At 38.5% G+C, this 27,541-nt stretch overlaps 1 protein-coding gene across 1 annotated transcript in view; it reads right to left on the reverse strand.

Moving 5' to 3' along the window:
• The window catches only part of ZNF277 (zinc finger protein 277), a 168,068-nt gene that overhangs the window by 73,472 nt on the left and 67,055 nt on the right, over positions 1-27,541 (reverse strand). The window contains exon 2 of the mRNA XM_072653014.1: positions 9,588-9,789. Coding sequence (XP_072509115.1) covers positions 9,588-9,789 — 202 coding nt within the window. The remainder of the gene's footprint in view (positions 1-9,587; positions 9,790-27,541) is intronic.

The following is a 27,541-nucleotide window of genomic DNA, read 5'->3' on the forward strand; positions in this document are numbered from 1 at the left end:
AGTTCTCATGAGGCCCCCCAGATAACAGCAGGGAATCGAGGAGTGAGACCGAGCAATCTCGTGTATTTCCGCCTCTTCCCGTGAGAAACGTGATGGGAGGAGCATCCCCCTCGAGACTGTCCCGGGTCTGGGCACACCTATTGTTATCTAACAGGCACGGTATTCAGGTGCAAACTATGCGGCTGGAGAGCTTAATTAGGATCAGGAAAAGCCTGAAGGTGCTCTTAGCGCGGGAGGGGCGCGGACAGGACAGAAGGCTCCGTTTTTCCTCTCTTCGCTCTCCCCTCCCCCTCTCTCCCCACTTACACTTCTACTTCCAATCTCTTATTATAAGATCTTTGCCTCCTTGGGAGATTCCTCGCTCCCTCCTAAGGAAGAATTCCCCCTGCACTTGTAACCAGGACCCTGAATAAAAGCTTAACCCTTGTTCGACTCCGGAAAGTCTCTTCTCTCATACGTTTATCCGGTTTGGCCAACCGAAGACCTGCGATAGAGGTAAGGTAAGACTCGGGTAGCCCTCAGGCCTCTAGGCCTGGCAAAGGGCAGCTTTTTAATCACTCTCCTCCCTAACTTCAATCAGACTGTAAAGTACTCAAGGTCAAAACCTCTGTTTCATTTAATCTCTACATCCTCAATGACTAAGTAAGTATCTTACACATAGTTAAGCACTGAACACGTTACTGAATTCACTGTATGTTAATAACTATTACTGAATTCAGAGTGTTATGTTCAGTTCTTGTCATCCTGTTCTAGGAAGGTTATTGATAATCTAGAGAGTATCCATAAGAAGGCAACCAGGTTGATTAAGGTCCTTAAATTTATGTCATGTAAGAATTAGTTTAACAGACTGTCTTGGGATGTTTATTGTAGAGAAAACTGAGGGGGACCATGGTAGTTTGCACATGGAGAAAGAATTACACATGTTCTGCTTGGTCCCAGACTGTAGAATTGGAAGCAGTGTAGGGAAATTGCAATGAGCTAGGCTTGATGTAAACAAGTGCCTCCAGAGGTCAAGGGTAGCTGCTCTTGGGAGATCCTCATGCAAATGTTAGAAGGCTTTGATCTGCGTAGACAAGAGGAATGGTCAAATGAGATATTCCTGTGGTACATTCAAACCTTTTCCAAAATGATCTTTTAAGTGTGATGTCAACGTATCATCTATTAAATAGGCCAGATTTCATATTCTCCAATAAAACTGAATATTGGGTGATTATCAGTTATATAGAGAATTGTAAAATCAGGTAATAAGAATTCAGTTGTTAATTTCACTTTTTATAACAACATAGTAAGAGTCTACACGTACAGTTTGGGTCTAAATAAGACAAACTGAATGGTGGGAGCAAGATAGACAAGGTTACAACTCACTCGATGAATGTAATGAGCAGAGTTAGCTGCTGCACACTGGCTAAATTTAAAAGCTTAACATCCAGACCTCCATTTCTGATGAGAGAGGGGGAAAGATGACAGGAGTCAGTGATCTGTTCATCTTCCCATTTATCTAACAAGATTTATGCTGCCAATTGGAAACTCATTTGTCAAATGGTACAAGGGGAGATTGTAGTTGCCTTCCCAGGGAGAAAGGAAATGGAAAAGTTGGCTTCATGTGCAACAGCTAAGCTATCTACAGACACAGCTGATGGATAAAATAGAAACTTACAATAAAAGACCAGACCCTGTAACAGTGACAGGTGTCAATTAAAAAAAATATAAAGGAGAAAAACATTTGTGTGTCTGGATGTGAGAAATGTACATATAAATACAACATCCAGCCCAGACATAATAAAAAATTAAGAGACCTGACAGATCTTATTAATTTGTATTTGATTCTTTGTATTCCCCCATATTAACCAAAACCCTCCTCTGCATAGTAGCTGCTGTGAACAGATTGTGAGTTGCTCAGGGACCGGACTGTTTTTTGCCTTTCTTTGTATCTCCAGCACTTAGCACGGTGTCTGGCACTTAAAAAACTGTTGAATGAATACTCCAAAAGTATGGGTTATAATATAAGTGGTGATATAAGGGTTGTATTTCCTGTTGCACTCCCCTTCCCCTCCCCCCCACTATTCTGGAAGGTTTTCCAAATAGTAGCTTCCTTACCCCAATAATAATTTGCCTTCTGTTATTTTACTCTCCCCCGCTTTTTTCCAAAATTTCCCTACCCCCAATTACCAGATATCTTGAAGTATTGCCAAAAGGGTGCTGATACCTAAAAGAAAAGTCAGAGAGCTTTGTTCTCAAAACTAGTTGGGAAATTTCAGTACTGGTATCTTCCATGGACAATTTGCTAGTTAGCTGCATGTGGCAACAATGTAAGAGCTCTATAGAAAGAATGAGTCATGATTCTTTGTCTAATAGATAAATATAATTCAGAAAAGAGAAACATAACGGAGCACAGAATCATAGATTTAGGGATGGAAGGGATCTGAGAAACCACCTAGTCCAGGCTGCTCTTGTTACAGATGAAGAAACTGAAGCCCAGAGAAATTAAGTGATTTGCTCAATGTCTCATAGGAAGAAAGTATCAAGGATGGGATCTGAACTCAGTTCTTTTAGACTCTACAGTCAGATCTCTATCACCTATGTCATGCTGCCATTCCAAAGGCAAAAGAGACAAAAGGACAACAGTAGTATCCATGTTTGTTGTTGTTTAGTCATTCTTAGTTGTGTCCAACTCTTTGTAATCCCCTTTGGAATTTTCTTGGCAAAGATGCTGGAGTGGTTTGCCATTTCCTTCTTCAGCTCATTTTGCAGATGAGGAACTGAGGCAAACTGGGTTAAGTGACTTGCCCATGGTCACACAGCATCTGAGACTGGATTTGAATCCATGAATATGAGTCTTCCTGATTCTAGGGCTGGCACTCTATCCACTGCACCACCTAACTGCTCGATAGTAGAATCAGTACATGTACTGTAAATGAATATTAGAAGTATTAAATGAAACAATAATAACAGATTTATATAGAATCTTACGGTGTACAAAGCACTCTATTCACAACAACCCACTGAGTTATGCACTACAAGTATTGCTATCACTGTTTTACAGATGAGGAAATTGAGACTTGGAGAGGGTAAATGACATGACCATGGTCCCACAGTTAGTATCCGGAAGTTTGAGTTGGGGGTGGTGAGAACTGGACCTGAGATCTCCTGACTCCAAGTCTAGAACCCTTTGAACTTGCTTCTCAATGAATGACATACTTCATTGTCTCTTTATTCAGTAAAACTGACAGTCCCTGAGGGCCCTGCTTAATCCTTCCTTACAGCAGTGAAATATGGAACCTCCTAAGATAACTGAGAGTGAACATCATGTGATACATCTCAGTCCCTAGGCTTGTTTTTGATGCACAGTGTGTTAAAACTACAAACATGCTATTTGAAATGTTGCTCACAGACATCACCAGTAACCTTTTCATCCTTCATACCAGAGTTCTATCAGGAACTGAACACAACATTTTTTCAAATATACTGGAGAGCAAAGCAAAGGAAGATGAATCCAAACCAGGATGGAGCTGTGATCCTACAGCAATCTTGAGATACAATCTCATCTGGAAATAACCATCTATATTTCCCTCCCCTCCCCTTCCACCCCTCCCCCCCAAATCCCTTTCTACCCTGGAAGAGGAAATGGGCAAGAAAAAATAAAGGGAATATAGGAGAGAATATCAGAAGAACAAAAACAATATTCCACTAAATCCCTGCTACCTCAAACCCTACTTCACTGACCAGTTAGTGACAGGAGCCTAAGGACTTGTCAAACTACATCCGAGGGAGGGGCAAAGACAAGATAGCTGAGAGGTAGGAAGAAGTGCCAGGCATTCCACTCGACCAACTTCCCCAAACAGACTAGAAAATGTACCAGATCAAATCCTGATGGGGAAATCTAGAAAAAGTCACAGTCATTTTCCTAGCTAAGCTTGGCATCAGGAGACAGACAAAGAGGTCTGAGGACACTGGAGGCTCTGAGCCAGGAGTACATGGAGCATTGCAACATTTGGGGAGAGACTGTGCACCAGGGCAGTAGGAAAGTACAAAACTGTACTGGGGACTTTCAGACTTACAGGGGCCACTGAAACAGGGACAGGTGTCCACTGATAATTTTGCTACCCACTGTCTAGTTCTGGATCAATATCTAGGGCAGACTAAGAAGACTTGCTCAGGGGAGTGGTGTTCCTTGGGCAGGGAGGTCATGGGTGGTATACTGAGAAAGGACAAAGTTCAGAAGCCAGCAGAAGCAATAGTTCAAACCCTCATAAAGAGAGCAGGATCTTAATCAAAGTATCTGCTGAGGAATAGGAATCTCAGAGCAAAGAGTAGCCTACATTTCTGCCACTCTGAGCTTTCCAAATGGCTAATAGGGCCTGAATCCAGCATTTACTGGATGTCTACTCATGCACAGACCTAAACCCAGATGAACTTGTAGAGCTCAAACCAGGGAGGCAGCAATCAGATCACTTTGGAAGCACTGAAAACTTGCCGGTCCCCCAGCCTATCCCTAAGGCCCTAAATAACTCAATAAAAAGCGACAATGAGACCAGCACAGTACCTTCCCTATAGAAGTGAGGCAAAGCCCAGACCTAACATCAACTCCAAAATCAAGAATCAGACTGGAAGAATGGGCAAACAAGAGAAGAACCCCATCAAAATGAACTATTATGGTTGCAGGGATGCTCAAGATACAAAAGCAGGGAAAGAGAATAACTCCAAAAGTCTGCAGGTAATGACTCAGAAAAGAACAACAAAAACCAGCTTGGGGACAAATTCAACCAGAATTCCTGGAAAAGATGAAGCAAGAGTTAATTTAAAAAATGTAATTAGAGTGCTTGAGGAAAAACTGGGAAAGAAATGAGAGCTATGGAAGAAAAAATTGGAAAAGGAATTAGTAGCTTGGAACAAGAATTATAAAACCTTTGTCAAACAACAAAGTCCCCCCAAATTAGAGTCAACCAAATAGAAGCTAATGATTCCATGAGACAACAAGAAATACTTGAACAAAGACAAAAGGCTGAACAAAATAGAAAATTTAAAGTATCTCATAGTAAAAACAACTGATCTAGAAAACAGATTGAGGAGAAAAAAAATTAAAAATCATTGGACTGCCTGAATGCCAAAGAAAAGGGGGCCTGTACACGATATTTTTTAATATCTTGAAGGAAAACTGCCCAGATCTTAGAACCAGAAGTCAAAAATGGAAATTAAAAGAATTCACTTATCATCTTCTGAAAGAAACCCTAAAATGAAAACTCCCAGGAATATCATAGCCAAAATCCAGAGAAAAGATAGCATAAGTAGCCAGAAAGAAAGTATTTAGGTACCAAAAAGCCACAATTACAATCACATGTGATATAGTAACCATCAACATAAAGGAGAGAACTTAGAATATGATATTCTAGAATGCAAGAATAAGAGCTTACAGCCAAGAATAACTTACCAACAAGGAAAGGGAAGAAGGGCAAAAGGGGAATTAGAGGGAGGCAAGATTAAGTGAAGAGTTAGTGCTAAGCCAAAAACCAGTAAGGATACAGAAAATATTTGAGGCAGCAATAATCTGAGAGGAATCTGATGGGATCCCCATAAATTGGACAATGAATGAATAGGTTAAGGCATGTAAATGTGATGGAATACTATTGTGTTGAACTTGTATCAGCATAATGACCAACCAGAATTTCAGAGGGCTAATGATGAAACATGCAACTTACTTCTTGACTGAGAGATAAAGGACCCAGAATGGAGGATGAGACAGACTTCTTTTGGATGTGACTAATGTGGAAATTTGTTTCAGCTGACTACACATGTTTATAGTGGGTTTTGTTTCTGTTATTTTCTCAATTGGGGAGTGCGGTAGGGTAGGGTGGAAGGCTGAGATATTGGCCGACTAAAACAAATTAAATTTAAAAAACAATAAATAAATACTTTCCAAGACACATGGGCACTTAATTTTCAGGACTGGTCAAGGCATATAAACAACTCATTTTCATGTTGTATAAGATTAGCTAACTACAAACCAAGGTTTTATCACTTGCTATATCACTGTGTAAGTCCATTAAGTGTAGAAGAGTTTGGTTTGGTAACTATAAAAATCGATGGTGATTCTAACTGCTTTTGCTAAGGTGCTACCAGATTGATATTCCAAAGGAACTCTGAGAGCCTCAGTGTTACTATAAATAAAAAATTATTTGTCATTAATTCATCTTGCTCCTTTAGAATGGGTTATTAGGAGTCAATACTGAAAACAATAAATGGTACTAAATGATAACTTAATTGGCAACTATCACCATCTTCACTTCTCACCAGAAGGTCAGTACCAATGACTTTAAAAAGGGGAAGCTCAAAATATAAGAGAAGCAGTGTAGAGAAGGGGCAGCTAGGTGGTGCTGGTGATGGAATGCTGAGACTGGAGTCAGGAAGACCTGAATTCAAATCCTACTTCAGACATTTACCAGCTGTATAACCTTGGGCAAGTTAGCCCTGTTTGCTTCAGAACCTCATCTGTAAAACGATCTAGAGAAGAAAATGGCAAACTATTCCAGTATCTCTGCCACAAAACCCCCCCAAAAGTGTCACAAATTGTCACATATGAAAGAGTAATGACAAAAGCATTATAATACAAAAAGTATCCAGGTCAAAAATACCTAGGTTGTAGTCTCATCTCTGCCACAACCTACAGGATTTGAGGCCCAAGTCACTCAAACCTCTAAAACGCTTGTTTCCTTGTCTATAAAATAATGTATGCAGACTAGATCTCTGAGTTAATTTCTAGCTCCAACATTCTACAACCTTTCATAGTATCTTTCACAGATTTGCCAATAAAAATATAAGCCCATATTCTATTAATGCAATTGTCTATGCATTTGCACATCAGTGGAAATGTCTGATGAATGAAAAAGGCATGGAAAATTGAAGTCCGGCTGTTAAGTTAGGTAACTGCAAATGAGAGGAGGGCAATGCACATAGCAGCGTGAGGCAAGAAACATTTCTGTTTTGTCTGCTGGAAACAATATCATTGCAACAAGAAAAGCAATTAAATTGTAGCTCTATGCATGCAAGTGGGTTAGCTAACAGATTCAATCTTTTCAGTGAGATCTCCTTCATTAGAATAACCAGGGGTGCTGCCTTGAGGCCACATGTGGCCCATTAGATCCTCAAGTGAGACCCTTGCAGATTCCCTACCCCTGAAATAACCTAAGAGATCAAGTGTTGAATTTAGAGTGTTTGTGTTCAAAACAGGCATTTTCTTTCTTGGAGCCAGAATAAGCTCATCTGCTTATCAACTTTGTATCTTCTAATAAGATTGTATATAACTTTTAATAAGAAATGGCAACTTCTCTAAGTATTTGTGTTTGTATGTATGTGATCTTCCTGTATCTGAATCTATGTGAAAACAGTTCCTGTTCCATGAGTCTTTTTTTTTCTATTTTTTTCCTTAAGAAAGCACCCAGGTTATCACAAAGAAGGAAATCTTTTGCTTTCTATTCAAAGTGTCAAAGGAGCACTTGACCACTCAATAGGATCACATCAAGTTAAACCTATAGTATAGAAGGTACTATATAAATAATGGGAATGGAGTCCCAACTAAATGGGACACCAAACAATGACAAAAACTTTTCATTAACTATATATTATAAGATAGGCATTAGTCACAGGAGACTAACGAATTTCTTGAAAAGGGAACATGTTTAAGGAAAGAGATGACCACTCCTGGTAGATTTGAATTAGGTACACCTCTTTTTGCTGCACTTTTCATTTAATTAAAAAGACTGACAATGTTGAGAATTTTGGTATCAAAATCAAAGAAGATATCAACTAGTCAGCAATATAGCCATATAAATCAGATCATCAAAATTAAAATTTCCTATTAAAATCAAGCACTGTCCGTTTTCATTTCCTATTTTACTTCTAATATTCACTTTATTGAATGGATGCATCTTGTGGATGACTGATCCTTACAGTTATTTCTAGACTCCTAAACATGGAGGCCTATTAAATAACTAATGTGTGATTGTCTTCCTCCCCTCTGTCCCCCCAATTGATAAAAAGATCAATAACCTTGACGAAGAATTAGGGAAATAGATAAGAATGGATCCAGTTTCTTAACTACTATATGCAGGCATAGGGAAAAAGATGCAAAGCTGGATTTTTAGGAGGAAAGAGAGGAAAAAGTTTTATGTTTCTCCACTGACCATCACTGCTGGTTGATTAGCTGTTTCTTCAAATTCCAAGGGAATTTCACATCATCAGGACAGAATAAAGTAGAAGACAGAATAATTTCACACAAATAGAAAAGCTGACCTTAGTGAGAATTAGAATAGCATACTTACTTGATGGTTTTCTAAAGTATTAGCTGTTATATCATTACTGCAGAAAAGAGCTAACAAGAGACCCTTTACTTTGAAAAGGTAAACCCCAAACAATAAAATTTTAGGTTTGATTACAAAGAACAAGATACCATATATAAAGAAATTACTAGAATGTGTGCTATGTTTCTACATTCACTGTAAAGGAGAGGAAAGATGGGGAGAGAAGAGGGTACAGAGGGAGTGAGAGAGAAAGACCAAGATGAAGACCAGACAGAGACAAAGAGATGCGAACAGAGAGACAGAAAAAAACAGACAGAAAAAGGTACAGATGCACAGATGGAGAGGAACAGAGAAAGAAAAAGAAAGTGAGAATAAGGGATTGAAAAATAAATGGTACAGATAGAAATCAAGTAAAAGCAACCCTTCATAAAATATCATATATCCACAAGATGCTCAATAAACATTTGCTGTCAATGCTCAAAGTAGGATTAGAAATGATATTTAAGGGGTGGGGGAGGGAGGGAGGAAGGGAAAGAATATGGAACTCAAAGTTTTAAAAACAAATGTTAAAAATTGTTTTTATATGCAACTAGGAGAAAATAAAATATTAAATTTTTAAAAAAAGAAATGATATTTAATAATTCAAAGGACAGAAGCCAAGACTAGAATAGCACCTTTGGCTAAGCAGGTAGTTCCTACTCCTAAATATAAGTTGCATTCTGGAAGTGTGTTTGTAAATCATTTGATTGGTTCTTAAAACCTACTTTTTCATAAAAATGATTTAATAGTGGTTTGCACTCTAGGGACAATACACAAAAGCCTATTTTACTCATCATTAGTGTAGAGGCAACTGGTCATAAGGGACAGAGTAATCCTAAAGTTAAATGCTCATAAGTCAGGGACTGTCTGTACTGTGAAATATACCTGATCCACCCCAAGAGGCTAGGAAAGAACTCCCAACAGGAAGATGGACTCCAGTAGACAGATGGCTTCCAATAGCAACATGTGTAAAGAGTGTGACAAAGGGAGTATTACCAGCTGGTGGGTAAGTTTCCTCATTTTCAGGGTTATCAGAGTAATACATAGTAATACAAACAAACACACTCTAGTAAGCAATGGAGTACAAAGATAACAAATACTAAACAACTGGAAACTTCAAAGGGAATGCCTGCCATTTACCTTGGCCATATTCAATTTACATAACTATAGGCACATACATATATGTACACACAGAATGCTTTTTCCTCTAAAGAGAATCAGTTTCACTCCTACGTGAAATGAAAGGAAATGTACCTTCGGAAATCAGCAACCAGCTTGACATCAGCTATGACAATCTTGTGCTCAATAATCATGTGCTTCAGAAGTTTGTCTTGTTCAGCCACGGGAAAATGTTCTTCACAGAAGATACAAGGCACAGATGGGGAACCTTCTAAAGTGGTGATGCCACCTGGACTTTCTGGCAGGGAAAGAGGCTCCAAGATACAATCCCTACTGTCTGGGGGAGAAAAAAAGAAGAAAAGCTGAACATAACTCCTAGGATTGATGATTTTTCACTTCATGAATTAAAAAACCCGAAACAAAGTTGATCTGGAAATAAAAAGGGAAAGGGGGAAGACTGCGTGAATGAGAGAGGGGACTTTATTATATAGAGCTCTCTTAACTGAAAGGAGGGGCATAGTGCATGGCTGGCTCAAACCTCCTGGGCTGTGCTTGCTGGCTGGAGTGGGGGAAGCCCATTTGCTTGGGCAGCTGTCCAAGGTTTCTTCTTGGCAGTTGGCCAATGGCAGCAATCCCAGGGGCGCACCTGGAGGGGGAAGGCTGCTTATTGCTGAGTTAGGGCTGTGAGGACCAATTGTGACCCAGGGATGGGAGTCATGAAGGCAAGGGAAGGAAACTCGATATTCTGAGGATGCAGATGCCAGGCAGGTCTCGAAGCTGCTTCCTGCTGCACCTGCAGTTCACTTCCTGAATACATTTACTTGCCATGCAGCAAACAGGGGAAAGCCCTTGTACTGAGCTGGGGTCCCTGTTGATGCAGAATGTACCACCCAGTTGACAGGTTTCTATGTTGTTTTATGCCTATCTGTTGCTTGCTGAATTATCATGCATCATGATTAAAAAGACATGCACTGTATGTAGTGGAGATTTTTCCATCTTGCTTGAGACAGTATGTCTACAACTACTGTCCACTTGAGAGATGAAGGGAGCTAGCTGAGAGCACAGGACACCAAACTGGAAACAAGAAATAGGGCTTTGCAAGGGGACAAGGCAGCAAGGACTCCTAAGTAGCAGTGCCTATCAGTGCTAGGCTGGAATTCCAGGTCTGCTACTCTTGTGCTGACTAGAGAGTATTTAGTAACCAGGCAACCAGAAGGAAATGTCTGGCATCTTAGGGAGTGCAAAGTACCTACATACCCTGGAGGCAAAATAGTGTTTCCATAGACAATAGCTCTGGAATTAGATTAATCTCAATTTCCTCCTCTTTCAGCCTTCACAAGCAATGAATAGTTTACTAATAACTTGTCTAATAGCACATAGTCAGGGATTATCCTCTGGCAAACATTCTGAAAAGGTAGCCGCTAGTCCCTTCCAGAGAGAGAAAAATAACAATTTTAATAGGGTAGGGGAGATACTCCCTCCTCCTATTAATGATAAATTAGAGACAGAACAAGAATTATAGCATTTATAAAGCGCTTTACAAATATTATCTTATTTTATCTTCCCAACAACCCTGGGAGGTATGTGTACTTATTCTCTCTGTTTTACATATAAGGAAACTGAGGCAAACTGAGGTTAAGTGATTTGTCTTGGGTCACACATCTAGTTAAGTGTCTGAGGTAGAATCTGAACTGAAGTCTTCCTGACTCAGGTTTAGTGCTCTATCCACCTAGCTGCAATGAATTTGCACTTCCCTCAGGGGTCAAAGTTCCTATGTACCTCTTCTGTATTTTTTCCCCTTTGATGGTGAATCCAGAATCTCCTCTTCATCATACTCACAGGAAGTCCCTTCATTGTGCTCAGGCTCATAGAGCTAACCAAAAGATAGGTTCACCTTCGCTGGTTTTCATAGCATTCCTAGGCAACTAGCAAAATCCCTGCTGAGTTCTCTATGATTCTTTTGGGTCCTCTCTGACTTCCTGGTACAGCGGGACAAAGAAGTTCAATTTCAATCCAATTCAGTAAACATTTATCAAGCACCTACTATGTATCAGTCATGCTGACTTTCGTATGACACTGGAAGAGAGAGTGAGACTGACTACTTTGTGAAACTCTGCTTCACAAACCCAGTTTACAGACAAGTCAAGACATCCCTAGCAACACCACTGGCCCTCCGAAAATGACAGATGAACAACAACTATGTGTCACACACAGTTGTGTGGTAGTGTATGCACAATCTAATGTAATCATACTATGTAAAAACCCTTTTAAGAATTTTTTCTCCCTTTATCATGAGTTTTCCTGTAAGTTACCTGTTTCTGTTTTCCTCTATTTGAGCAGAAGTCCTGGTTCCCTGCTCTTAGCTAGGCACTGTGCAAGAGTACAACTTAAAGTCAACTTTTTCATAGCAACTATATTAGGCTCTTCTGCTCTCTGAAATAGACAACTTTTTTAAAAAAGAGAATCCAACCCTCTTGCAGCTATAAGTCTTTAAAGATACTATATTTTTTTAATGGGTAGTTTAAAGGATTTACAAGGATGATTTTGAAAGAAAACATGGTATGGTACACAGAGCCAGTCTTAGGGGCTCAAATCTTGCCTTTGGTACATTTGGTCTGGGAGACCAAGAATAATTCACTTAAATTCTCAGTGCCCCAGGCAATTCTCCAAGACTAAATTGGATAATAATTATATGCATTGGGAGATGAGAGTTTCCTGACTGGGAGTACACTATAAGAATGAAATTGCAGATCTGAACTCCAAAATTTTGATCAAAAAGATTTTTTTTTTGCTTTCCTCATCCTCCCACCCCTACCCCAGATGCTTGCCTGCATATGACCCTTCAAAGATTATAACCATTTTGATGGCAGGAACTATATCTCATTTATACTTACTTGCTCCTTCAGCATCTTCTCCCTCCAACAGTTCACTGCATATAGCAGGTACTTTAAAAAGTATATAAAATGGGAATAAATGGATGATATACTTCTCATAGAACAAGGATCGATCATAGACTTGTTATTTGATCTGGACTGTGACAATGGGAGTTCTTTAGCAACAGAATTAGAAAGAGCTATGCGATGTTCCCACTGATTTTAAGTAAGGTCTTTCTCAGGAAGGTTTTGGCTTCTTTCAAGTAGATGTCTGTGTTAGTGAAGTCATGGCCACATAAATCACCTCTTCATCTTTCATTCTGACAGGCCATTTGGCATAGGAATAGAATGGCTACCAAAATTCCCAGGTCCCAGGCATAAAGAATTTGGGTCCTCCAAGCAAAGGTAGGGTAAATCGGTTAGGGCCACACTATCTCCATAGTTCCCTTTTGGCTCCCAAACTACTTCATACTCATCACAGTAAATGACTAGTGCCAAAGTACCTTCTCTGGTCCTCATGTTGTGGGGTGGTCTCCTCTGTTGAAAGGCATGGTTAACTAATACTAACAAAAGAGAAGGTGACTTTGTGCTAAGAAAAGCAGCCTGGTATGGTGGGAAGAGCACAGGATTCAGAATCAAAGGGCCTGATTTCCAATGCTGTTCTGACATTTATCATCTATATGACTTAACTCCTGTAGGCCTCAGTTTACTCAGTTGTAAAATGAAGAGGCTGGACTGAATGATCCCTGAAAGTCCTATCTAGATCTAGATTCTGTTATTATGAAAATTTCTGAATAAAAGGAGTATTTTCCCTTACCACCAGGCAACTGACATATTAATTCACCCTGGAAGGGACAAATTCCTTAGGCAAGAAATGTTTAGCCAGTAAACCTCAGGAACATCACATCCATGATCTTAGCACCTATAAAATGCACGATCCCAGAATGCACCTATATAGCAGCAATGGTAAAAAAAAAAAAAAAAGTCAACTTGCTATTAGTGGAGGTAGAAGGCAATGATTCCTCCTGTTTCAAAGCTCTTTGCTTTGAGGACCCTCTCTAATCTAGGAGAGAGAAAAATGTGTACCAGTAGCGAGCTGGCAAAACCATTTCCTGAGCCCTGTCTCAAAAGACCAGAGGCCACATAATAACCACAAATAACTGGCATTTACATAGTCTAAAGTGTTTGCAGTTGCTTTCTTTACATCCACTGCATGAGGCAGGTAGAATGATGGCATACTATTCCCCTTTTGGCCTTGCAACATAAGCACCATTTTCCAAAATCAGAAAACATTTGCCTTAGTTTCCTATCCCCTCTACCACTGGTGGTACATAATCAATTATTCAATAAATCCTCATAAGGGCTAAGGAAAGAATCTTCACCAGAAAATGATTGATTCTCTGATTTTCTGCTCTTCTCTCATCTCCATAAAACAGCTTTGTGACAAAAGAAAGAGCATGTCCCTATCCAGATGGAGGAAGGAAGGTTGCTTTCAGAAGGAAGATTCATAGAAGGATAGTTTTAGGGATGAAAAGAATCTTACAAATTATCTAGTCCAAACCCTTCATATTAGAGATAAGAAAACCCAGGTCCCTTGCTCAGAGTAACAGAGTAAAGGACTGCAAGGCAGGGCTGTAATTTGAACAAGTACCAATTCCCCTGGATTAATAATCGGTTACTTTGTAAACAGAACTGCTGAATGAATGTTAGAATGTTGCAGAACCTTAAAGTCAGTCAATAAGCATTTATTAAGTACCTACTATGTGCCAAGTCCTATGCCAAGATCTTGATTATCATTTTACAGATGAGAAAACCTGAGGCACTGAGAAATGACTTGATTTTATTTAGTAATGACCAACCTCCTCTAGCCACTAATGGTCCTTATAAAACACTTAAAAGATTTTATTAAGCATTCATGCTCAGAACAGTGCTAAGTGCTAGGGGTACAAATACAGAATGAAAACAGTCTCTCCTGCTCCCCAGGAGCTCACTTTCTGATGGGAGAGAGGGCACATATAAAGGAATGGTGGCCAGGGAAGGGCAGAAGGTTACTAGGCTGGTGAGTGGGTCCACAGGGGATCAGACTAACATCCAGGAGCAATGGCAGAGGTGATTTGACTGTGGCTCAAAGATCCAGAACTATAGGGGGAGGTTGGCAGGAAGGCCGTTGTTGAGACTGAGGAAGAAGATGAAGTCAAGTAAAGTGTGCTGCCTAGGGTTGTCCTAAAACAGTAAACTAAGAGAGGAAGTCACTAGTCAGAAGAAGACCCCTGTCTCCTCCCCTCACCCCCACAGTGTTCCTCATATAGATTCCCAAAGTGGGTGATACCACTGGAACGATGGGAGGAAGGCGGTATTTTTTTTGAAATGACCCAATTGAAAAAAACAAACAATAAAGGGTTAAAGACAGTAAATTTCCAAGGGGAACAGGAGGTGGGTAGAGAGGAAGGAGTGAAGTGCTATACACATAGTTTTGTACTTGTTTGTTGTTGTCCTTTTCATCTGTGTTGTGACCCATTTGGGATTTTCTTGGCAAAGATAATGGAGCAGTTTGCCATTTCCTTCTCCAGCTCATTTTATAGACAAGGAAACAGAGGCAAATAGGGTGAAGTGACTTGCCCAGGGTCACACAGCTAGTTAAATATCTGAGGCTAGATCTGAACTTCTTGACTTCAGGCCTAGCACTCTACTCATTGCACCACCTCGATGTCCAGTTCTGTATGTCCATAGTTGGTGCCAAATAAATGTCCGCTGAATTGAACACTCTCAGGCATAAATACAGAAGCACTTTTCTAATAGTTTTATAAGTCAGTGGTGCAAGTCTCCTTCCCTAGTACTACAGACCCTCCTCACCTTTCACTTGGATTATTGCAAGAGTTTTCCAATCAGTCTCCCTGTTTACCTTCCATCTACTCTGTATATATCTTGTATATGCATAGTTTAGATGTGGTATCCCTCATTACAGTGTGAGTTTCCTAAAGGCAATGGCCTTTTTTTTATCTGTCTTTGAATCCCCAGTGCTTAGCATAGTGCCCAGGTACATAGTGTCATTTAATAAATGCCGAAAAAATAAATAAATTTATTAAATTTATTTCAAAAATAAACAATAAAAGCCATTTAATAATGACTGTCAATAATACTAGCTTCTATTTTGTGTCATTTATATAATAAGCTTCTTGACTGTCAATATTACCATTCTCTTTTTTGTGCAATTCATATAATTCTATTTACATTTTTTCAATTATCAAGCATTTCCTTCCTTTCCTATCCACCTCTCTCAAATGAAGAAAATCCTTGTGACAAACATGGTAGTCAAGCCTTTTTTAGCTTCAGTTTTCCTATTTGTAAAAAAAAAAGCGGGGGGAGGGATAATAAAAGTACCTACCACACAAGGTTGTTGTGAGGGTGAAATAACATGTAAAATGTTCTATAAACCTTAAAGCTCTACACAAATGCGATTATTATCATTTTCAAAGCAAAAACAACATCCCATATTATTAGCTATGTCCAAAAGCATGGGATTCATTCAATCAGCATGAGCTGATTTAGGCCACCATCTCTCTATCAGGGGTGAGCAGTATCCTTCATCAGGAGTCTTTTGGCGTCATCACTGGTCAATACACAGATCAGAATTCTTAAGTGTTTCCAAATTGTTTGATTTTCCAGTATTGTGGTTAGAGTACAAACTGTTCTAATTCTACTCACTTCACTCTAGGAAGGTTCACTGAAGTCTTTCCAGGCTTCTCTAAAACTGTCCCTTTCAGATTTTCTTACAGAACAAGAGTACTCTACCATCATCTGCTCCACCATTGATGGAATAGTTCCTCTTTAGTTTCCAGTTCTCTGCCACCACAAAGAGCAGCTATAAAATGCTTGTGTATATATAGGACAGTTTTCTTCTTTCTTTGATCTCTCTGAGTTACAGGCCTAGTAGTAGTATTGTGGGATCAAGGGTTTCATAACTTAAAAATTGCTTTCCACAATAGCTGTGCCAATTTATAGCTCTATCAACAATACACTGACGGCCCTGTTTTCTAACAGCCCTACAACATTTATCATTTTTCTTCTTTGTCTTGTACTTTTTTTTTTGGAGGCAATCTGGGTTAAATGATATGCCCAGGGTCACACAACTAGCAAGTATCTCAGACTGGGTTTGGATTTAGATTCTCCAGACTCCGGGGCCAGTCCTCTATTCACTAAGTTAGCTGCCCCATCATATACTTTTTAATCACTAAAACAAAATGCCTATTTGAGCTAGGAGAGGCCTAGTAGAAAGAATACCGATCTAGTCAGAAGATCCAGGTTCAAATCTCAGTTGTGCTATTCACTACCTGTATGACCTTGTGTTGATCACATCACCTCTTTACTCACTCAGTTTCATCTCTAAAACAAGGATAAGAATAGTTACACTGTTTCAAAGGATTTAATCATGGCTACTATGTATACAATTGCTAGCACTGATAAAGGTTTGCAAAGGATTTCATGGATATTATTGCATTTTAACTTCATAATACTTTGGGAAGTAGACACTATTCTTATTCCTACTTTACACAGGAGGAAACGGACCCAGACAAAGGTTAAGTGATTTGCTATTAAATATATAAAGCAGAACTTGAATTCAGGTCTTCCTGGGTCCAGGTCCCGAGCTCTATCATGGTACCACTTAGCTGCCCACATGGTAGATTTAGAGACAGAAGTTTTATGGAAAAAAAATGAAAACAAATGTTGTATTCTATTTAGGCTGCAGTCTGCCATAAACAGTTTAATTTATCATTAAATCTATATCCAAGACATTTCTAGTTTAGAGAGACAGGGATGTCCAAACTGCCATAACCCTCCCACAACTTCCAACATGACTCTGCCCCAAGATTTTTGGTAACATTTATAGTAACAGTGAAAAAATAAAAACAATTTTAAAATACAGTTTGGGTTAGCATCCTAGAATCAAGTCACCAAAGTCACTACCTCATTTCTGCTGGGCCACTCCCCTGGACGAATCCCTGGAGTCGCCCTCAGAGATCTATATCAAGAATCTAAATTAAATAATATGAGACTGTAAGAATATCTCCAATTCAGTAGAGGAGGGAACTTCCCCTGGGGTGGACTGAAGTCTAATCCCTTTGGGGATAAAGAAAGATTACCCTTTAATCCATTCACCAAATGAAAGGTCTTTTTGTTCTCAACCTATCACCTGCCAATCCAAGGGCCTTTTCCCCTGGGAGTCTGCGATAGGCTTTAGAGAAAAATATTATTTCTTAATGTTTTCAGTCTTACTATAAGTGAAGTTTTAAATATGCTTCCTCAGAACAAAACTATGGAATTATTTTGTCCCAACTCTTCAGTTTAATAGTGAAGAAATTGAGGGAGGTCCAGAATGGCCAAAAGGGCATTCAGATGGTGAAGTGCATAGACTGCTGGGCCTGATGGCAGGAAGGCTCATCTTCCGGAGTTCAAATCTTGCCTCAGACACTTACTAACTGTGTGACCCTGGTCAAGTCCCTTGACTCTATTTGCCTCAGTTCCTCATCTGTAAAATGAACTGGAGAAGGAAATGGCAAATCATTCCAGTATCTCTGCCAAGAAAACCCCAAATGGGGACATGAAGAGTTGGACACAACTGAAAAATGACAGAAAGAACAAAAGCACATAGCTGGTTTTACTTAGAGGTAGGTCCAGGGCTTGGGCCTAGCTTACTTGACTGTCTGTCCCAGGATTAATGATTTGACATTAATAATGTTAATAATATTATTCTTAATATTAATTAACATTAATAATGTTAATAATAACATTATTCCTAATAATGTTAACTCTTCTTCAGTTAAACTTGCTGTATCTTCTACAAAAGATTTGTATTCTGGACCTAAGGGGAAAATGTTTTTCAGGTTTATTTCTGCTTTGTATTACAAATCAACCGGTTCTATACAGATGCCTACATATATAGTCAACAATCCTGAAGAAAAGGTCCTTACCTTAAAAATTCATTGTTTAAGACCCTCCCTCCAAAAATAGCTATCTAATAATTGGATTGAAGGAAAAATACCTTTCATTGTTTGTGACCAATGTTCTGACTTGGAAACTCTATTTACATAGCTACTGAATTAACCACCATCCAAGGACTTGAGTTTATATCTTATTCTGTACACAGAACAAGTAGTCCTGGCCCTAGGTGATATCTGAATAGGCAGCTGCTTCCTGGGTGAGACAGGAAAGATAAGGCAAAGTCCACTTGTTAGATGGTATCTCCCCAGGGTGCTGATGGTCCTAGAATTAAAGATACTCCAGTGAAAATGGCTTTTTTTGGAAGGTTCTGTTAAATCTAGGTAGGGTAGGTTGTGGAGGAGGAAAGTGAGAGATCACGATAATCAGTTGTCTCCTGAAATGACCACTGCATACATTCATCATCCCAATTCACTCACAAAGAGCAGGGCCTTTGGGGAATGGGGACTCAAAGCAAGGAAAGTTCTTTTGGAGGAAAGGAAAGTTCTGCAGCATAGTGTAGTTGGACGACTACAGAAGGCACATCAGCATAAGGCCACCAAGGAATGACCAGGGACTAGGGAGAGTGTTAAAGATACTTTTATCTAGTCACCTTTTCATTCTGCTTAAGGCTCATCCTGAGAGTATATTTACTATACTGGAGACCCTCTGTACTTACATATGGGTGGGGGTGGGGAGAGAAGAGTGTATTATGGTGTAGAGGCGCCCCTATGCTGATACTGTACTAGTACAGCCATAACTGAGCCTTATGGGCAGAGAAGGTTTTTACCACAGGATACTTCAGTCAATCACCTTCCCAAATCTTTCTGCTTTTCAAGGCTTTGGATTGTATGAGGAAAAAGTACCTCTAGTAAGGGCTTCTCTCTTTAAGATCTTGAAGCTTCTGCTCATTTCCAACTAAAAAGGGTGGAGGGCATATGCTTGGGGAAGCTTCAGGCAGTAGCAGCAAAGGAGGAGGGGGAGGCTGGGCTAGTCTGGCAGAGGAAGGCAGCTATATAGCGCTCCCTTGAACAGAAGGACTGAGACCCAATTTTCTACAAATAGCTCTTTCATATGAACCACCTTCATCCTAGGGGAGCTGTCTGCTTTCAGCGAGGGAGCACAGTACAGTGAAAAGAGCACTGATTCCAGAATGAAAGGACCAACATTGATAGCTCAGATGTGATGCTCCCTATCTTGGAGGCACTGGGCAAATGAAGTATCATGAGCCTAGGTTTCTTTATCCGCCAAAAGTAAGAACAGATGAGATGGCCTCCAAGGTGCCTTTTAGCTCGAGATCTAGAAACCTAGGTTTTAGTAATACTTCTCAGTTTTTCTTTAAAATTCTTGTCTATGGGCAGGATGGATATTTTTACATAAGCCTTTTCCTGTCCCTTCACTTGGATAATTCTTAGTCACCTTAGGAGTGATTTCATATAGGGAGAGATTAAATTTCAGGGTTTAGACTGGATTGGGTGTCCCAGTTCTCTCACTAACTAAGTCACTTTAATCTTTTTAAATCTGTTTTCTTAGCTGTAAAATCGGGGTATTGGACTCTATCACCTTTAATGTCCAAACTAGCCCTCTCTCACTCAAAAAAAAAAAAACAAAGCAAAGTCAAGTGCAAGTCATGTCATTATTTCTCTGATGGCATGATCTTCTTTGGCAACGAAGGACGAACACATACAATGGTTTTCGAGAGATCCAACAGATATATAAATTGGAAATGCTACTGATATCATGACTTGAATATTCTAAGGCAGGGGTGGGGAACCTGCAACCTCGAGGGCATATGTGGGCTTCTAGGTCCTTGAGTGCTGTCTTTTGACTGAGTTCAAGTTTTACAGAACCAATCCTTTTATTAAAGGGATTTATTTATTCTGTGAAGTTTAGATTCAGTCAAATGGCCACACTTGAGGACCTAGAAGGCCACATGTGGCCTTCAGGCTACAGGTTTCCCACCCCTAGTCTAAGATTTCAGGAGATTAATTCTAATCTAGTGAAACAGAACTAGACATGTAACTTGGTCATAGTGCCCAGGCTTTGCCCCAGGAAGCACACACACATCTTCTCTACCGTCCTTCATTAGGTTAGGTTGCCTCACTCCCAATCACCATTCTAATGGTTCCACTAAAATGAAACCCCATTATTAGTAGCCACATTTCCTCAAGGCCACACCCTTCTGTCTCCTTGTTGTTTTTCCTTCTTACCTAGAATTGGGAGGTCCTAAAATGTTAGCTGCACTGTGACTCTGGAGCATGGCTATCCTGTCTGCTCTGATTTCAGTGTAATTTCACCCAGGAGGGATTATTTTGTGTATTATACCACTTGCCTCAATTGACTTTGCCATAAAGACAAGGATGACCAAATATGGCTCTCAAGATAGCAGAACCTAAATTTCTAAGGTATTTAAAACACTGGGAGGCTAGGTTTCTCCTCCTTCAAAATTATAAAATTCTTTAATGCTAAGCAGGAAGTTTCTTTCTTAGTAGTGTTTAAGAAATGAGGGGAGAAGGAACTGAAAAAGAAAGAGTATGAGTAAAGAAACTAAACAGGCAAATCAGCTTTATTTTATTTCTTCTAGATTATTCATGCATCTGGGAATCTCTTCAATTAGTTTATCCTATGAAATCAGGAACTATCCAATGAAGGAGCAAAAGATTAATGATTTAGATGGATCTAGAAGGGCCACTAGAGGTCATCTAGTCTAATCCCTTCATTTCATAGATGAGAGTAGGCGAGTAATTTGTCCAAGGTCATCCAAATGGTAAGTGGCAAAGCCAAGATGTTAGATCTATGTATGTAGACCTTTCAATTCCAGATTCGTTATGTTCTTTCCACTCAATCACCCTGTAGTTATTTAAGGTATGGTAATCTGTAAGCATTTTAAGGGAGAAAGATCTTAGGTAGTGAATCCCAATGTGAGAAACATAAAAAAGCAAGTCCTTCATGTAAATCCACATTTAATAAATGATAACTATTTGGCTTGGTTGTGGACCAATGGGAACTCTTTTAAGAGGTTCTCTAAGAGGTTTACATAGTGTTTCAATAAAGGTATGCACAGTGAACCTGAGGTTTCTTGGTGTTTACAGAAACACACAGCTAAAAATCTTTCATCTTTTTTAATATTTTATGGCTGTAAGGGAATTAGAGTCAGAGCTTTGAGTAAGCACATGCAAAATCCACTCCTATTAAGCTTTTTTTATTTCATTAATATTGGTAAAATATGCTTGTGTGCGCATACATGAGTGTGTGCACACGCGCATGCATGGGCACACACACACGCACTCTACCACCCCTTATCCCTTCCCCCTCCAAAAAAAAAATCAATGGTATAAGATAGAGACAGAAAGTTGAAAAAGAGCACAATTCATAATTTTAATAAACTTTTTCATGAGAGAGTAAATGAAATTAAATACAAAATAAATGAAATTAATCAACAGAGTACAGAAAACCATATATAATAAAATGAAGATTATGGGGCCTCTTCAGTAAGATCCAAAGTCACTTAAATAAGATTGGTCAAGTAAGCAAAACAGGAAAAACCCAACGTGCATAAAGACTGTAGATTACCATTTTCTCTTAGTGCCATTTTGCTGATTTCTACTCTGGTGTTGGAGCCAAGTGTAGGAAGAAGCAAATGTGCAGGTTGAAGTGCAAATGGAGAAATATGAGGCCGAAGTCCAAGGAGCTTAACCGTGGCTGACCACAGAGGTCACAGAAACAGAGAGATGAAATGCCAGGATTGTGCTTTCACTTGGCTGGTCTCTGGAAATGTCATGATAACCAGAACTGTATCAGCTTTCTGCCTCAATCAGAACTTTTTCTACTATTTGAATCCTCTCTGACAGACAGAGGAATTTCTGTCTTTTAATTACATCAGGAAGATCCATTTGCCTGAAATCCTTTCAATTAATCTTGTGCCACAGACCCTCTTGATATTTTAGACTGACTGGCTTCTGTGGCTAGGTGTAAGTAACAACTGTAAAATAAAATCTTCTTTTTTGTTAAACAAATGTATGATGCTAAGACTAAGATTTGCAACTAAACAGCAACCTATAGAATTAGTCTGTTATTACATAAAGCTTGGATAGACACAGTAGATAGGAAAAGAGATGGGTCCAAAACTCAACAGGAGGAAACCACATTGGGTTTTAGGTGGGAAATTGTTGTATCAGGGTTTTCAAGAATCCCAGATTGTTCCCTACCACAAAAGCTCATCTTTTCAGTGATGGTCTAGACCAAAGGGTCTAGATTTTTAGGGGAGGTTGTGAACTTGGATGGGGGAAAAATTACATCTTCATTTTGACTATACTCGGAAATTAAACAATTTTTAAATTGTGACTATATGCAACAACTGTAGTACCTGTTACTTTAACAATAGAAATTAGATATTTTCATATAACATTACAATTGTTGACTATATCTCAAATTATCCTTTAAAATCAGTACTATTTTGAAAGTAGTTAATTAGTAACAGGATTATTAATCTAGTTAATAGATCTGCCATTAGATATTTAGTGATGACAGTCTTTCCAATTCCTTTATAAGTATTTTACTTTATGTATTTAAAAATATGACTCTGAGAAGTATAGAGATATCATGGGACTGCTAAAGAGCTCCATGACAAAAGAGGATTAAGAACCCCTATTTTAAATCAATATTCTTCATATTCTGTATGTTTGTGAATCATGGAGCACCACGCTCTCTGAAGATTCCAAATTGCAGCTGATCCAAAGGATGTTGTAATGGTCCTTGGTGGATATATGTAAGCTCCAGCATATTCCAAAAATTACTTGTACCCAAGAAGTGACATAAAAGACAGTATCAGGGCATGTGACTAGAAAAAGAAATGGGCCATCATGGAGAAAAATCGAGGAAAAATAGATGCACAGAGTAAATACTGCACTGGTAAACACAAAATGTTAATAGACCAACAAGAAGACCTCCAGCATAGTAGGTGGATCCTCTGTGGAGGATTTATAGAAGGATGAGAGTAAGAATTACACAGGAGGAGAAGGTGCATATATAAATATTATGGGTTTCCATCTACACCAACTGATGAGATGATTGATCTATAGAAATATCAAAATATAATGGTGACACGAAATTATTATCTTTGTTAAAGTAATAGAATATCTCACATTTCTATAATGCTTTAGGGTTTACAATGTACTTTCCTCACAGCAACCCAAAGAAGTAATGTGGACAAGGCAGGTGCATCCATCTGTTTATCCATCTATCCATGTATCTGTTTTTACATAATAAAATAAAGTGGCCATGGGTGGATGAAACAGATTCCAAGTTTGTTTGGTTTTTTTTACAACCAATATGACAACTAAAATGTCAGTATATAGAATTTACAAATAACTGATATAATATCTACAAGAACAAACACCTACTTCAATTCAAATGATATCACCTGTCAGTTTCATTAAGTGAAAATATAAATTTTAAATAAAATAAGTGAAAAAATTTACATCATCAATAAATGACTTTACTTATCAAACTGGTAAATATAAGTAAAAATGATAGAAATCCATGATGGCAGAGGGGTGGAGAATAAGGTATACATTCATAATGGAATTGCAAGCCAGTGTAGTCTTTTTGGAGAATACATTGATTTAAAGGTAGAAGGAACTGAGAAATCAATCAGGTCAATCCTTCATTTTACAGAGGAGGAAACTCAGATAGACAGAAATGATTTGCCCATCACTACTAAAGCAGAAACTATCAGCAAGAATATGAATCCAGGACTTCTGTGCTTAAATTCAGTCTCTTCCATGATAGCACAGTTGTTCAAAAGCTACAGTAGCATATTATCATTAAGTTGATTTGGACCACTACTACTATTGGGAATATACTGCTAAGGAAGTAATTAAAAAGGAATAAAGATGTGTATATAGATGCTGAGAGCTATACTATCTATAATATCTAAGAGTTACAAACAACCTAAATGTACAATGATTGGCTGTAACTGAATAAACCATGGTCTATTAATATAATCGAATGCCACAGGATAAGGATAGTGACTAGATGTTAAGCCCCTACTCTTAAACATCACTTATGATTTCCCCCAAACAGCTTTTGTTTATGTGGATTGTATCTATCAATATTTAAAATTATGAAGAGTTTTGACCTCATAGATTCACTGAAAGGGTCTCAGGGAACACCAGAGGTCCCTGGATCACACTCTGAGAAACTCTGATATAGGAGAACTTCCATGTGAATAAACTACTTCAGATTGGCACCGTCTTTGCAACTAAGGATCTTTGAGTATTACTTAGAGAGCACTGAGACATAAGGGGTCTTCCCTAGGACCACACAGCCAGCACGTGGCAGACGTGGGGGTTGAATTAAGATCTTTCTGCCTTCAAGGTCAGCTCATTAATCCACCACCTTACAATACTTTTCTCTCTAATCTAATACTATATAAATAGTTCTATAAAATGACAAGTATGAGGAATATCAACTGTCATTATTTTTCCAAAATAATTCAAAGTGAAAAAAGCAGGACAGGAATAGTATATGCACTGACTTCAATTACCTTTACAAAGCCTAAGACATTTACAACCATAAGAATGGGAGGGAATTTAGATGGAGTTACTAATAAGGTATTAATTAGTACATTTAAGTATGCTACACATTTAAAATACAAATACAGTGCTTAGTAGGCTTTAAAAATGTAAGTCAGGATCTTCTTTAATTTGCTTATTCTACATTATGAAAGACTTTCTGGAGCACAGGGAGATGGAGCTTCAATAGATTTTATGGTTGTAGGGCCAAGGTAGAAGGGATGGCTTCCATCGGGATATACCCTAGAGTGGGGGATTCTTTGACTATCTCCCTTCCACCAGTAGAGGGCAGCTAGTAGCTAGAGAAGAAACAAAAGTCATCTGACACTGTGTAGGGTTTAAGAAAATGTTCAGCAGTAAGCCATGAAATAAAAACGGGAGTTCTGATTAAATCTCAGTTAACCATCAATTCAATTAACCAGAAAAAAAGCATTTCATTATTATTTTGGATTAATAAGGGTTTTGTTGAACGTCAAGGACATGTTTACCTGGTAATGTCCCTTTAGAGAAATGCTGTTTAAGACCAGCTTATTTCTAATATGAAAAAAAAATAAAGGGACTTGGACACTTCTATTCTATCTTGTCTCCTACCTCTCAGTTTTCTGAATATTAGAGTATAGGAAGAGAGAACAAGACTGACCCCAGAGGACAGGCAGCCCTGTTTTTTTGAAGTATGCTCTGTAATTCCATTTTCTAAATGAGTTTTTGTCAAACAGAAGCTTTATAATACCATCAAGTGAGGTTGAGTTTAATGTGACTTACTTGATTTGATCTGACAGGCAATTATTTTGGAGTAAATCCTGTAGTCAATTTTTTAATGAAACGGGTCAATAACTTGAAAATCGTAAATCACCTGTCCAGTGCTCCATATTAAGTATAATTAGTACCTTTGATAGAAGCATAAATTTCTGAATTATGGGACAAATATATCTCTAAAACATTACATAGTTGTGCCATTTCTGCAGGTCTTATTTCACTTTCAAATGTTCAGTGTTTAAAAGATCAAGTACTTTCTCAAAACATAAAATGACTTTTTCTATGGTATACATTAATGATGATAGTTTTCTAGGTACATGTGAACAAAAATGACATAACCGATGTACATGAATATTTTTAAAATGTCTATAACCACCTCACCCTTTCCTCAAGACTTTCAGGTCTATATTCTAATTCTAGAGTATCTATACTTTGTAAAATTATATACATTAATGGCAAGGGCTTCCCCCATAAGAAATATGAGAATCTTATCTGTTCAATGAATGACTGAAAAAATAAGCTTTCTTTTAAAAAAAAAAATCTCATGTTAGACCAAATATAGGTTAGACTCCTTCCTAGAATCCTATTTCGTTCAAACCTCAGTTCAGGCACCATCTTCTAAATAAATCCTTTCTTGGTCTGCCTAGTGGCTAGTCCCCCAACCCCAAATAATCTTGTATTTAGTTTGTATATATACTTATACATGGACATGTTTTCTTTTCCTATAGAATATTAAGTTTTTTGAAGAGAACTCTTTAATTTGTTTTTTTAAATCCCCATTGCCCAGAATTATGCCTAGTACATAGCTCCTTCCTTCCTTCCTTCCTTCCTTCCTTCCTTCCTTCCTTCCTTCCTTCCTTCCTTCCTTCCTTCCTTCCTTCCTTTCTTCCTTCCTTCCCTTTCTCTCTCTCTTTCTTTCTCTTTACAATGCAAACAGCCCTGGCTTTATTTTGCTGATTCTGAATAAATTATTATTGACTAATGGGTAGCTTTTTAAATTTTTATTCTTTTCATGGGTTTCAACGATCAAAAACTGTACTACCTAGTGATCTTCTTACTGTGGATAAGTCTGTAATTAGACAGGCTGTTTGGACAACAGATTAGCGTGTGGCCGATACCATGTTGAAAGCCTTTCCAGTTTTCAATAATCTAGTGCATCTCCTCCTATTTGCTGTCCAGGATGAAAGCTCCCCTCCACATCACAATGAGGCATTACTGTAAGATTCTGTGGAAGCCTTTTAGACATGATCAAATGAACTGTGTGTACATAAGTACACATATAATCAATTAGGGACTCCTTTACAAGAAATTTTTACTCTTCAATGAATTTTTTTAAGGGGGAAAAGACTATTGTAGTCAAATAATTCTTTGTGATTCTTGTCTATAGCTAAGGAATCTCCTGGAAATGGTCTGGCTGCTTAGATATTTAAGTTTTTGGTTCTAGCCTCCTCTTCTTAATGTTTACGATTACATTATATTATTATACAGTGCAATGCTTTTACAACATTTACATTTAGCACTCTTAGCTTGAATGAATATAGGTTCATTTGCTCACTATCTTTATAGCCTTAGGCAAGTCACATAACTTCTCTAGGCCTCAGTTTCCTTCACTGTGAAGTGTTGACTGCTCTATTTGTGACCCTAGTATGAGGCAAGCTTTCTGGAACTTTGTCCAAGGGGTTTCAGTTACTGAGATACCAAGATAATTTAAACCACTTCCATTGAAAAGGCATGATAACAGGACTCTAACAGATTAACAGTTAAGCTTTCTTTTAGTATTGGTGTGTACCTGGATAAAGGACTGGTCTTACAGTCAGAAGCTCTGGATTCAAGTTTTGCTTGTGACATATAATAGCTCTGTGACCTTGGACAAGATCATGGGAAAACCTGTGAGACTATAAATTACAGA

This window comes from Notamacropus eugenii, chromosome 3, assembly GCF_028372415.1.
Source record: "Notamacropus eugenii isolate mMacEug1 chromosome 3, mMacEug1.pri_v2, whole genome shotgun sequence".
In the NCBI taxonomy this organism is placed as follows: Eukaryota; Metazoa; Chordata; class Mammalia; order Diprotodontia; family Macropodidae; genus Notamacropus; species Notamacropus eugenii.